General features: G+C 43.2%; 1 protein-coding gene across 1 annotated transcript; it reads right to left on the minus strand.

Moving 5' to 3' along the window:
* Nucleotides 1–8,906: 8,906 nt before the first annotated feature.
* DUSP6 (dual specificity phosphatase 6) lies at nt 8,907–13,317 on the minus strand. Its single transcript, XM_008004213.3, has 3 exons — nt 12,438–13,317; nt 11,386–11,823; nt 8,907–10,384 (listed from the first exon to the last, which is right to left on the minus strand). The coding sequence occupies exons 1-3, from the start codon at nt 12,835–12,837 to the stop codon at nt 10,077–10,079; spliced, it is 1,146 nt and encodes a 381-aa protein (XP_008002404.2). The 5' UTR covers nt 12,838–13,317; the 3' UTR covers nt 8,907–10,076.
* Between the last annotated feature and the right edge of the window lie 607 nt (nt 13,318–13,924).

A 13,924-nucleotide genomic window follows, 5' to 3' on the forward strand; every position in this document is an offset into this window, starting at 1 on the left:
TGAATGGAGATCAGTGTCAATTCCAAATTTCCTTATATGAAGGGTTTGGGAATAGCAATCTCATTGAAATTGGGGAAGGGGGATAAGGATTTTTGAAATTATCATAAAGCTATATTTTCATGTGAAGCTCACTGTTTTGTCAACAAGATTCTATTATTGTAGGCTTCTGATGGATATTATAAGGGCAGATTAAAGAAGTAATCACTATTCTGCTGGAGGATATATTAAAAATGTGTATTTCATCAATCTGTATGTAACCCAATTATGCCTATCGTTTTTCAAAAGTGATTTAAGCATCAATAAAGTGAAAATTCAAATCTATAGATGACACCAAGATTTTTTGACAATTCAAACATCATTGTGACAATAATAAACGTCTGGAAGGTCTCATAGAGATGTGTGAGTAGCCAGTAAATAGTCGTGCTCAGTGCAGTTGGTTGCCCAGGAATAGCTGCAGGAAAAGAGAACCTACCTTGTGCTCAGAAGACCAAGGGCTCCGAGTGCAGACGTGATCCAGGAAAAGGATGATGGCATCATTGCCGACCATTCCCTAAAGGGGTTGGTCCAATGTATTGTGGCAGTCACAAAAGCAAGCATCATCAGGAAGGATGTCAAAAACAAAATAGAAAGCACAATCTTATAAGCGTTTGCACACACGCACACACATATACACAGAGAGACACCAGAATTCATTGGCTCCAGAAATACTGAGTATAGTTCCAACCATCAAACCTCAAAAATGGCATAATGAAACTGGAACTTACTTAAAGGAGGTCCTTCAAATGATTAGGGTTTGAAAAGAAACAAAAGAGACTTTAAAACACTTCAGCTTAGAAAGACAAAACATAAGAGTTGGTGGATCAGGTCGATAAAATCACAAAGGGTACTGATTAAGTGAACACAGATTCTGGCACCAAATCCCAGCAAAGCAGGGCTAGAAGCTCTGGTAAAATTAAAACAAAGTGCTTTTAGGACTATTTATATTTTCAAGTGCTACTTTATAGAACAAGTAATAAACTAGAAAAAAAAATCATAACTCTAAGAGAGTCTATAGTTGTGAGCCTATGATAGTTATGGTGCAGTTATACCTACACTGTATGCTCAGCCTTTTGATGTCCACCTTTGGAAAGATATCTAGCAAGCTCCCTTTCATGCTGTTATTCTTTGAAGGCCCTAAGAGAGGAGATGCTAGATTAAATATTGGTTTACTACACATGGCAGATCTGGTAATTCCTAAACAGGACAATCAGAAGAATCACCTGAGAACCATTTATAAAAAAACGGATTCCCAGGCTTCATTTCCAATGATTCTGACTCAGTAAGTCTGGGGCTTAGCAACCCTAAGAGAAAATTCTTTCCATTGGTGAATCCAAGATATAATTTGATTGGCTGAAATGGAATCATGTCCCGCCCCTGAAGCAATCACTGAAACCAGAAAATGAGGCCTTTTTTTGGCCTGGGCTGGGTTATGTACCCTTCCCTATGATGGGAATGGAGTTTTCTCCAGAAAAGAAGGTAGATGACTAACATTCAGTGCCCCCTGCTTACTGAGAAACAGAACCTCAGTTATACTGGTACAAAAGTAATAGCAGTTTTTGTAATGATTTTAATGGCAAAAAACCACAATTATTTTTGCACCAACCGAATATTAGGGGAAGCTTGTGCCCAGCTAAAAGTCTGTATCCCCAGCCTGTCTAGCTATGGCCATGTGGCTAATTCCAGCCATTAAGAACATGGAGTACAAGTCTACCATAGGGTTTCCAGCAGGTATCTTTAAGAGAATTGACTCTGCAAGGAATCAACCTTTTTTCTTTTTCTCTTTCCTTCTTTTGGTGACAGAATGTGAATATGACTGGACAGGGACTCTCTATCTTGTGACCTTTAAGATCAAAGATAGAAGAAGCCTGAATCTCAAATGATCTCATACAATTGCCCTACCAGGCTGTAATTTCCCACTCCTCACTTTTACAGATGAGAATAAACCCTCATGAATTTTGATAATTTTCAGTTTTCATTCTTTGCTATAGACTTTTGAACCTAGTCCTCCCTGATACTATAGAATTCCACAACTACAAGTAACTCAGAAGGGAGGATAGGGAGACAAAAAAAATACAGTTATTTCTGCACTTTGCAACTTCTCTTTAAATTTTATCTCTCATATCCCTAAGCATCCTGATTTTTTATCTCTGTTTCACATCTTGAAAAATATTGTTGCCATGTCTTGCAAGGAAGTTTGTCTTTTACTACTTCCAAAGTTGGGTGTAATTCATTACTCACATCTGTTGCCTCTTTTCCACATCTATGTGGAAAACTAGCCCCTCTTCAAAACTGAGTTCAAGATTTAATATAACCAAAAACACTTCTAGGCCAGCCCCATTTCAATCTAGATAATCAAAGTATCTATTCTTTCAACTCAATCTCTCCGATTCTGTTTCCACGTTTGTAAAATAGATTCAATGAGTGGATTTCAAATATTTTTAGGCACCAGTCCCACATGAGTCTCCTAGAACTCCATGTAGGGTTACACAGATTGGGCATGGCCATTTGTATCATTTTCTTTCTGACTGATACCCTGTAGAGTTGTGCAGTATATATCCTGCCTCCAAATGCAGCCTGGTCCTTCCGTGAGGAACAAAGTTTGAAAAGCATTGTACTGATATTTTTAATGCATATACTCAATAGAGGACTAGTATTTAGAGTATCCAAGCACCTCTGATATCAACACAAAAAAATAGAACGAACACAACTGAAACTTGACAACAGATCTGAACAGGCTCCTCACAAAATAAAATATCTTATGGCCAATGAACAGAAGAAAAGGATCCAACCTCATTAGGAATCAGAATAATGGAAATTAGAATCACAATAAACTACAATTTCACATCTACTAGATTGGTAAAAACTAAAAAGTTTAAACAAAACAAGTGTTTATAAAAAATTTGGAAGAGTATAAAAAGTTAAATACCATTGGTGGGAATATAAATTGGAATACCCACTTCAAAAACAATGTTAATTGTCTGAAATTGAGGTTCTACACAAACTATGCTTATTCCACTCCTCTGTAAACCACTGGGAAATGTGTATACATGTGCATTAGAGTACATGCACGAAAGTGTTCTTAGCAGTATTGTTCATAATAGTCAAAATTAGAGGGAAAAACAGAATTCTACCAATGTAAGATTACTTACTCTAATGTAATACAATGGAACACTATATTTTGCATGAAAATAATGTACCATAGCTACACTCAATAACTCGGGTGACTCAATCTCAAATATAATGTTTTCTCTGACAAAATAAAAAAATTAATATTCTTTTATAAAAACTGTTTTATTTTATGGGTCAATCTAAAAATTTTGTTTGTTTATTTGTTTGTTTGAGATGGAGTCTCGCTCTGTCACCAGGCTGGAGTGCAGTGGTGAGATCTCGACTCACTGCAACCTCTGCCTCCCAGGTTCCAGTGATTCTCCTGCCTCAGTCTGCCGAGCAGCTGGGACTACAGGTGCCTGGCACCACACCTGGCTAATTTTTGTATTTTTAGTAGAGACAGGTTTTCACCATGTGGGCCAGAATGGTCTTGATCTCTTGACCTTGTGATCTGCCCCCGTCAGCCTCCCAAAGTGCTGGGATTACGGGCATGAGCCACCGTACCCAGCCTCTAATGTTAACAATAGAGTAATTTTGATGGCATTCATTACTCTATTGTTAACATTAGAACCAGATGACAAAAATAGGATTAAAAGAACAATTACAGTAGTTGATGAAAACGTTAATGTTTTCAAGATTGGACCAAGAAACTAATATGGCTAAGCACTTTTATATCTATCTCAGTGGGTACTCACTATTACTCTCATAGTCCCACATTGAAACAACTTTCATGCAACCAAGAGGTGGCACATTGTACTTTCCAAGAATGACTGCAACAATATTTTCCATCTCTTGTGCTTTTTCAGAATTTTTCCTCTCCTCCATTAAAAGGTGGATTTTTACGTCCTGTCGCCTAAAATTTTGCATGCAGCAGAAGTGACCTCTGAACAGGTCATAAAAATCAGTATAGTTTCTACCAGGCTCTCTCTCTCTCTCTCTGGGTATTTCACCCATGGAACCCAGCCACCATACTATGTGGAAATTTAGGCCACATGGAGAACCAAAGTCCCCAGCCCTGGCCCCTGGCAGAAGTCCCAATGGGCAGCCAAAGCCAAAACCAACTCGCCAGCAAAGTGAATGAACTATCTTAGAAATGAATCCTCTGGCCAGTAGTTGAACTGTCCCTGACAAAACTGCACTGATGAGAGGCCAGCCTCCCCTGCTGAACCCTGACCAAATGCAGACTTAGGAACAAAATAAATGACTGTTGTTTGAAGCTACTAAGTTTTGGGGCACTTTGTAATGTAGCAATAAATAAATGGAACATAAGATAAAAGGACATTCCTGCTACGATTTTTCAGAGAGCTAGGTACACCCGAAGACCACCTGCCGCTCCTTCCACTCTTTCTTTCCTCCTTCTGTTCATATTTGCAATAGGAATTAAACTGGACCCAGTGAAAAATACTTAGTGTGATAAATACTTAGATTTTCTCCAAAAATAGGAAACAGAATTCTTTAGAATTAGCAACCTTTTCCAGACTTGCTTCGTGCTTTCTCGGATGTCACTATCAAAAAGTGAATGATATTTCCTCACTTTTCCTTTGAGTGTCTGAGAGTTCCTGTTTGAAGGTATGGTGGTTTAACATGTTTTCATTACATCAGTGATAGATAATAGATATGCACACTTTCTCTAGTGGCGTTTTCCATGACAAAGTAAGAAAGTGAGTGGGTCAAATTGCATACATGTGAGCTGTTAATCCTTTCCTATGTAAAAAACTAAAATGTGGGGTCTAAAATATTAGGGGAAGCAGATAGGGAAATACAAGAGCTTGCCTGGTAGTTTCTTCAGAGCTCCTCTTTGATTTGGGCACTTTAGCGGTTCCATCTAGAAACAGGTCATTGCCTTCAGCCTCTGCGGGCTCCTGTGAGGTCTTTCGTTGCCTTTTATTTTTAACTTGTTTCATCGAACCAGTGCAATGCACACCAAGGCCTGGATAAATATTTGTGAGTTGTTTGAACTTTGTTCTGTGCCCTTCAATATTCTCAGGAAATCGATTTTGGACTTTAAAGAAGTTTGAAAATTCTTTCACCATAACTGGACTGATTCAGGGCCAATTGCTAAGTGAGCAATGAGAACACGGGAGGAACAAGGGTATTTGAAAGTCTTGCAGGATCTTTCCGAAAATGATTATGGCTGTGTGAGGAACTGCATATAAATTTACACCCAAAGTAATCCTTTTGAAGCAGCTGAAAGTCTGAAGACTGATTTTTTTAAGAGGACATTTCAAGGATATTTTCTTACAGCCAGCTACCACATGATCTGCCCTGGCTGTGTCCTAAAAACCTCCATCTCCATTATTTGCTAATTTGCTGGTCAGTTTACCTCTCTTCTTCTGCAGACCTGCACCATATATATGCCTTCTGCCTCTCCTCCTTGCTTCTTCACACCCTTCCCCTTTCCCCTGACCCACCTCCCTCTCCCAGTTTGCCTCTAGGTGGAATCAGAGTGAGGAAGTGAACTTCTTTGGGTCCAGTTTACTTCTGTCATCGTGAAAGGGGAGTATGGGCAAGGGTCAGGGTCAGGTCCTATGCTAGCTGGTAGCCATTTTAGAGATTCTTAGGAAAAGTCGTTTTATAATTTAAGTGCCAATAGGACCAAGGAAGAGCAAATTCTCTGCGGAGAAGGAGGGTGGAAGTTTACCCCTGGTGGACATCTCTCTGACAGCACACCAGCTGGGGCCTCCCACGTGGCTGTGGAATTCACATGGAATTTGGCTAGTCATTTAACCTCTGCTTCCTCCACTTCCTCAGCTGGATAATGGGGACAGCATTTCCTAGCCGACATCATGAGACTTTATAAAGGGGAGCAAATACTGATGACAAGCAATTTCCAACAGGAAGAGCCAAAGGCTCAAGGTTCAGTTCCGCAGTAACAAGCACTGGATATGCAAACCTTCTCTAATGTTATGTGTCAGGTGTCCCATAGGTGGCTTTAGGCTTTGTTAGCCTTTCTCTGCCACAGTTTCCTCTTCGCAAAATAAAGATGATAATAGGACCTATCTCACAGAACTGTTTTGAAGATTAAATGAGATACAAAGTATAGTATCTGGTGTTCATGATAAATGTTAGTTACTTGTTTCACCTGCTCTGCACCTCATTTTATCATGTAATAAGTGCCACCAATCCATGAACAGAAGCTAGAATTACGAGAGAATCCTAGAATGGGAGGCAAAAACTCCCTCATTTTTATAGACAAGAAAAAAGAAATGCAGTAAGACTGGGTGCCCTGCCCAGGGCTACCTGATTCATTAGCAAGAAAGCAGGAGCTACAGTTCAGGTCTCCTAATTGTCAGGTCAGTGCAAGTCTCAGTTTTCATTCCTTTGAAGACTGTGTTGGTATTTTTATCCCCAGATAACCCTTTTTCACTCCTATTTTAACCCTAAGACCAGTTCATACGATTAACCACTGCTTTCTCTAAGTCTCCTGCAGCTCCCAGGAAACCTGCAGATAACCTCCCCTTCCCAAAAGCCATACCCCACCCCAACGCCCCTGCAAAAGGCCAGGAAAGGTAGCGCTTTCTCAGAGACCTGAGGAAGCTACTAATGGGGACAGCAGGTGAGGAAGGAGGCGGTGGAACTGCAGCTGCTGGCAAAGGTTGCCCTAGTAACCATGCGGGCTCCATTCAGGAAGCCAGCCCAACTCCAAGATGCAAAATGATCGCCTTCACGCGGCTACTGCAAGCACAAAGGAACCAGAGGAGCCCTGATATAGCTGGAAGAAAAGGAGGCACAGAGCGAGGTGGGGGCCCATGCTGTCAGTTACAACCTTCCACCTTCCACAGAAGAAAAAGAAGGAAAGAGAATAGCTCTTTGAATCTTCTGGCCTATGTGAACCGTAAAAACCACCCATTTAACATGAGTCCTTTGGTGAGAATAGAGGGAAACAGGCACCCCTCTGTTCACCAGCCTTCTGAAACAATATGTCAGGAGAAGGGGGAGAAACCTCAAACATTGCAACTTTATGGAGGCTCTAAGCTCTTCATACTCTCTCTCCTTTATTCAGACTGGTGACAAAGACCATTTGCTCCCAATTTATTGGAAACTTTTTTTGTTTTTTTCACAGCTTGAGCTACTTAGATGCAGCAAGCTCCCTCTCCCCAAATTGCCGTCAGACACTTGCTGAATGGGCCAGGCTCAATTATGCTCCCTCCACAGGTTCAGCTCACACTGTGACCCTGCATGGCTTCCTGCTATTCATATGTGTTACTTCCCCTTTGTGGTAATGGCTTGTGGCACTTAGCCAGAAAACATTATTAATTTCAGAAGTGGACTGACAAACAACAAACCCACAGTGAAACGAGAGGAAGTGCTGGGGAGGCCAGCTGTCGGCTTGAGCCAAGCAGTAGGAACTCAATGTATACAGGTTCTAGGAGGAAAGAGATAATAATCCACAAAGAGGAAATGCACTAAAATTATCCACAGCCCATAGTTTAAAAAAAAAAAAAACGAAAGAAAGAAAAAGAAAAAGAAAAGAAATCAGAGAAAAGAAAGGGGGGAAAAAGCACCCAGCTACTTGAGCTGCAGCTGGACAGGAAATTGCTAACGCTGCTTGCAAATCCCTACTTTGAACAGGCAGTTTAGGGAATGCCAGGAGCGGAAACCGTTCAGAACTGGATTAACACAAGCCAAGTTGAACTGCAATCCACTTCTCCTTTCTGTGCTCTTGCTGACTTGGGACACCCAAATAGGACAGACTGACTTGGTATATATATTTTTTGCACTATTTCGGTTTGCTTTTTGTACTTAGTTGCTTAAAAAATCACAGTTTTATATGATTGCCATCAAACGAAGGCCGCTTGCCTCCTGAAGTGTAGACGACCAAGCAGTTAACACGTGCCATGTGGGTGAAAAGCTCATCCTTCTCCCCACTTCACATGAAGGGACTGAGCTCATGCAAAAAGAGCCCCAAATGTAGGTATGTTCTAGTTCTCTTGATTCCATACACCTGCCTTTTATTTTGGTTTGTATATTTTTACACCTGAGGTGAGAGGGTAGGTCCCAAGAAAAATGACAAGATATAAAGCCTTTAGCTTGGAAAGAAACTATTCAAGATAATCCCCACAAGTTTCAATAGGGGTTTCTGACCCACATCCCAAACCAGTTAAACAAAAAAGCACATTAGAACAGGGATGACTAAGTTGCCTCCTAAGTGCCAATGTAAAATTCTAAAGCCATATCCTGACACAGTGAGGAAGCTTAGATATGCCTTGCCACGCGCATGCTAGGGGAAAAAAATGGAGACATCATTCTGGATTCATCATTCTCACACTAGGATATCTGCAGGTAGAATTGCCAGTAACAACAGACTGGAAAAGGAATTATCCCTACTTCCTCCTTGGCATTATCTCAGCATTATGGAGCAGAGGATCCTGACAGTGAAGGATAGAGAGGAGGTTAACATGTGGCTGTCATCTTGTTATTCTGCTACACCTCTCTGTGGTTAATATCCAAATTTTATTCCTCAGCAAGCTATGCTCTATAGATTCATTTTTCTTCAGGGGCTTTAAAATTTTAAGCCTGAACTATACTCATAAAAGGTATTGTTCATATACATGATAGTCCATTCTAGGATGTCATCTTTATTTGTGACAAATGATGAATTTCATAAACTGCTGCTGAAAAACATTCTAGGAAAAGCTTAAAAAGAACTTTGCCCTGCTATGCCTACAAGTCAAAATCAATCCCTGAATGAAAAAGCTCTAAAATGTGTCACTTCATACATAGGTGTAACTGAGATTTTTTAAAAAATACACACTCAATAGCCAAAATAGTTATTTATTAATAATTTAAGGTTTTACATTCTTATAATAAATTCCAGCTCAAAACTTTACACCACGAACATAATGGAGCAATTTAACTCTCCCTTCTTCACAATCAAATGCATTTCTCCTATCAAATGGGTACCCATGCTCACACACACACTTCCAGTTTTATACAAATTTTTTTAAAGGAAAGAAACCAACCCAAAGTATTGCATTTGAGGTGACACTCCCTGAAGAATTTTATACAGAGGTAATATACTGTTTAGCACAGCTGAAGGGTTGTTTTTTTTTTAAAAGTGAGCCCATGATTTGGTGTCTTTCCAAGATTATCCCCTTTGAGACAACACAAGCCAAAATATTTACAAAGGTAAGGCATAGTCAAACTACATAAAGAGAAAAAAATCATGAGGAAGATACATGAAAAAGACTAAAGACTTCGCCATAACAAGGTCTTCATGATAATAGTGTCCATAAAGATGTCATCAGAATTGGTAAAGTCAAGCATGCTGCAAATATACCCTTTGGATTAGAAAAGAGCACAATTTTTTTGTTTTGTTTTAAGAGGTGGCACACTGCTCTTTCTCCCTTTGGATCATTTCTTTTAAGCCCATCAAAGGAAAAAACAAACACAATTCAAACAAACACTGTCAAGTGATTTAAGATCAAATATTTACAATAATCAAATGGAGTATCAGATTTTTTTCCAAACTGATACCACAAATACAGAGCTGAAATCTCTCTTTGGCTCCTCTATATGCAAAATTGAATTAGTCTTCATTGAAGACAATTATATAGTCAGTTCCAGATGCAAAAGGAAACAGCCTTACAAGGCCCTAAAGAACACATGCTCCTATCCTACCATTTGGTCCTACCCTATGCGCCTGGAAGTCCTCGAATCCCAGTCCCTGCATGGGTAGGCTGTACACATGGATACAGAGCAAACCTACTGCCTGTATCTATACAGCATGTCCTGTTATTCCAAAGAGAATGGAGCAAATCTCTCTGTTAGTATTAACCAATTCCGCACTTGGTAACCTTGTCTAGTACAGACAGCTGGTGTCATTTTGACACCTGGGGCCACACACAAAGAAAGCAGCCCAGCTGATGCTGCCAAGAGAAACTGCTGAAGGACCAGACACATTCCAGCAAGGAGGGGTGTGGGGTCTTTCACGTAGATTGCAGGGAGTCCACCTGGTAGACATTCTGGTTGGAGGGGGTGGTAAAATACAGCTGCTGTGCTGGAACCCGGTTGTCACAGGGGCTGCTGAGTCCCAGTGTCCTCTCGAAGTCCAGCAGCTGACCCATGAAGTTGAAGTTAGGGGATATGTTGGATTTCTTCATCTTGACAATGTCATAGGCATCGTTCATCGACAGATTGAGCTTCTGCATAAGGTAAGCCACAGTCACAGTGACTGAGCGGCTAATGCCAGCCAAGCAATGTACCAAGACACCACAGTTCTTGCCCCGGGCTTCATCTGTGAACACAAAAAGAAAAGCAAGATCTCAGTAGACTGAAAACCACCCTTTGTGAATGATCAGTCTAAGAACTGAACTTAAAAATATAATAGTAATAATAGTTGTGTGTGGCAGTTGAGCCCTACAAGCAGCAGAAAATGTATTATTGAAATAAAACATGTACACTGGACACAATTACATATTTCAGATATTTTCTGAAAAGAGAGCTTTTGTATTAAGTTTCTGCCAACAAAAAACTCCTTAATGGGTGCATTCTTTGCCTCAGCATGTGAATACCAGAAACCCTGCAATATGTTCGTGAATGCCTTTTATACAGACAACCAGACTGCAAGGGTCTATTAAATTATTCTCCAAATGTTGTGCAGCTAACAATGGAGGTATTCAGGCATTTTAAAAGAGAGAGGGAAGTCACAGGGGACGGCCCATTAGGAGGAACAGGATGTCGACATGGCCTGAAAATGAGTTCCTTTGTAATAGGAAATGCATTACAATGCCTGGAGATTCACTTCTCCCAGGCTTCCAGCCCACAGTTCTTCCTGCTGGGCTCAGGTTACCCACTGTCTCACTGTTACCAGTATCACAGTATCATTCAACTGGATAACATTTAGCATTCATACTGCTTTCCAACAACTAACTTGACGTCCTAAAATAACTCCTAGGTTTTTTTAAATTATAAAGCAATGCTGGAATTTCTGTCTTTAGTGAATACTTTTATCTGACCCTTCCCCTGAGTCCAAGACAGTGGGAAAAATCTGTTGTCCGATTATGAACGACTGTCAAATGACTGAATTCAAAGATTCAAAGAAACAGCGTTTCAAATACACCTGTAATCTGCAACCGTATCAAAAGGCAGGTTTTCTTCCCTTAGCAAGAAGATAAACCAGAATTAAGGACGCTTTAGGAAAATTAGAGACCTGCAGTACGACAAATTAGCAAGCAGCAAGAACGATTAACAATTCTGCATTTAAATGTCAGAACGACGACTATTAATTAGTCTCACCTATGAAAGAAATGGCCTCAGGGAAAAACTGGGACAGGTTTTGGCTCCAGTGATCCGAGATGGGGATTTGCTTGTATTTAAACTCTCCTGCGTTCTCAAAGAGATTCGGCAAATTGGGGGTGACGTTCAAGATGTACTTGATGCCGAATTCCTCCAACACGTCCAAGTTGGTGGAGTCTTTGGCACAACCCAAGTAAAGGAAGGGCAAGATCTCCACTGGGAAGGAAGGCTGGCTGTTGGACAGCGGACTGCCATCCGAGTCTGTTGCACTATTGGGGTCTCGGTCAAGGTCAGACTCAATGTCCGAGGAAGAGTCAGAGCTGATCCACAGGCCCCCGAGCCCCAGCACTGGCAACGGCGGCGAGCTGCTGCTACACGAGCCGTCTAGATTGGTCTCGCAGTGCAGGGCGAACTCGGCTTGGAACTTACTGAAGCCACCTGCCAGAACGAGAAAAGCAATCGTGTAACCCGAGAAGCCGTAGTAGTTTTCACAGCTTGTAAGAACCGCAGCCCGGCGCAAGAAACACCACAAGCACCCTACGAACCTCCTACATACAGAACCATAAATAATAGAAATACACTTTAAATGTGCACCCTCGGGAATGGAACGAACGGGCCCGCCTCGCCAGAGAACCCTTATTCGTTTGAATCCGGAAATACACAAAATGGCAACTTTTTGGAATATTTTGAAAGCTAGGATGTGCCAATTTGCATCCCCAACAATCTCTCCCGTCCTCCAAATCTTAATTCAAAATCGAACGATAGAAAATAGGGTGATGGAGGAGAATGTTCTGGGTAAGAAGGCGCAGAACCCGTTAGAATGAAACCGCCGGTACCCGCAGCCGGAAGCGGGTGGATTCTGAGCCGGCCCGGTTCTCTGGTGCGGAACGCGCGGTTCGCGGCCGATACCTTGCCGGCTGCCGGCCCCTAGGCTAGCAGCGCGGCTCCGAAGCGCCAGCTGAGCGCAGCAGAGGCATTTTCAGTCCACGCGCCCCGCCCGCAGCCCTGCGCCCCTCGCCCTGCCACGCGCGCGGAGTTCCCCGGGCGCGTACCTTCCAGGTAGAACGCCCGGCAACCCTCGTCCTTGAGCTTCTTGAGCAGCAGCCCTAGCACTGACTCGCCGCCCGTATTCTCGTTCCAGTCGCTGCTGCTCTCGTCGTAGAGCACCACTGTGTCGGTGCCGCAGCGCCGGGTGAAGCGGTCCCGGTCCTCGCCGCGCGTGAAGAGCGCGCGCACCGGCAGGTTGCCCTTCTGCAGGCGCCGCAGCATGATGCCCGGGATGGCCACGTTGATGGCCGACTCGATGTGCGACGACTCGTACAGCTCCTGCGGCCGGCAGTCCATCAGCAGCAGCCGCTCGTTGCCCAGCTCCAGCTGCTCGTTGAGCCACGCCACCGTCTTGCTGATCGCCATTTCCGACGCGAAGGGCACGGGTCTGAGCGTATCTATCATGGGGGTCGAGCTGCGGGAGAGGGCGGGGTGCCTACCAGACGCCCCTCGGGGCAGGCATAGGCCGAGCGCACCGCGCGTGAAGCTGCCGCTCTCAGAGCGGGGTTTAATTCCGCCTAGCCTAACCCAAGCCGAGGCTAGCGGTTGGGGAAGACGAGACAGAAGTAAAGCCGGAGGTTCTTTCTGCACCCAGCTGCAGCCGCTGGCTGTTAGTGTCAATGAATCTCTCAATGAAACTGCCCAGACAGTTTTTGTTCCTCCCCAGTGAATGAAATCCAATTAATTCGGACTCAGTTCTACTGAGAGGGGAGGAAAAAAAGTCTAGCTGCTCCTAATCCCTCCCGCCAAGTCTGCACCTCAAATCTACCCGGGCGTCTTTCTCCCCGGATTATTTAAGACTCGATTTGCTCACTATCCCTTGGACTCAGCCTCGCACACCCCCTGCGCGAGGCAGCTCCTCAATGGATACAAACAGCGAGCGTCTCAATGGATACATTCTCCGGGCCAGCCAATGAGCGTGCTGCGGAAGGGGCTGTTGCCGTGGGGACGGGCCGGCTGGAACAGGTTGTGTTGATGAATTGTTAATGAGTTTGTCATTCACAAAAACGGAAAGGAATTTCCGCTCCGGATAAGCCCCAGTGCAAACAAGCTGCAACAGCGGGCTCGGCGGGAGGAAGGAGAAAGAAGGGGAGGCGGCAGCGGAGGAGGAGCAGGGCACATAAACCAGGGCACTTCAGTTGTCTCATGTTTCCTTCTGTTGAGAGTTCACACTTCGCGTCGGAACTTTTGCGCACCAATGGCGCAATTAGCATGCACAAAAGCCCTTGTTCGCGACGCTAGCGTTCGCGAGCTAGCTTTCGGAAAACTTGTGCTGACTTTTTGTTCTTTGTATTCCCTTCAAACTCATTTGGACCCAAGTTCGCCTTAACCCTCCCCTCCCCCAACCCCCCTTCTTTAGGCGGTGTGTGGCATTTGTTTGCCAGTTTTAAAGGCCTAGCTCTGTTTGCTCTGATGTTCTTTTAGCCGAGGCTGTGTTGGGGCTGGTGAACTGACTGGGCTTTAGTGACCGATGAGGTGTTAAATGCTAATC

The sequence above is a fragment of the Chlorocebus sabaeus genome, chromosome 11 (genome assembly GCF_047675955.1).
Source record: "Chlorocebus sabaeus isolate Y175 chromosome 11, mChlSab1.0.hap1, whole genome shotgun sequence".
NCBI lineage: Eukaryota > Metazoa > Chordata > Mammalia > Primates > Cercopithecidae > Chlorocebus > Chlorocebus sabaeus.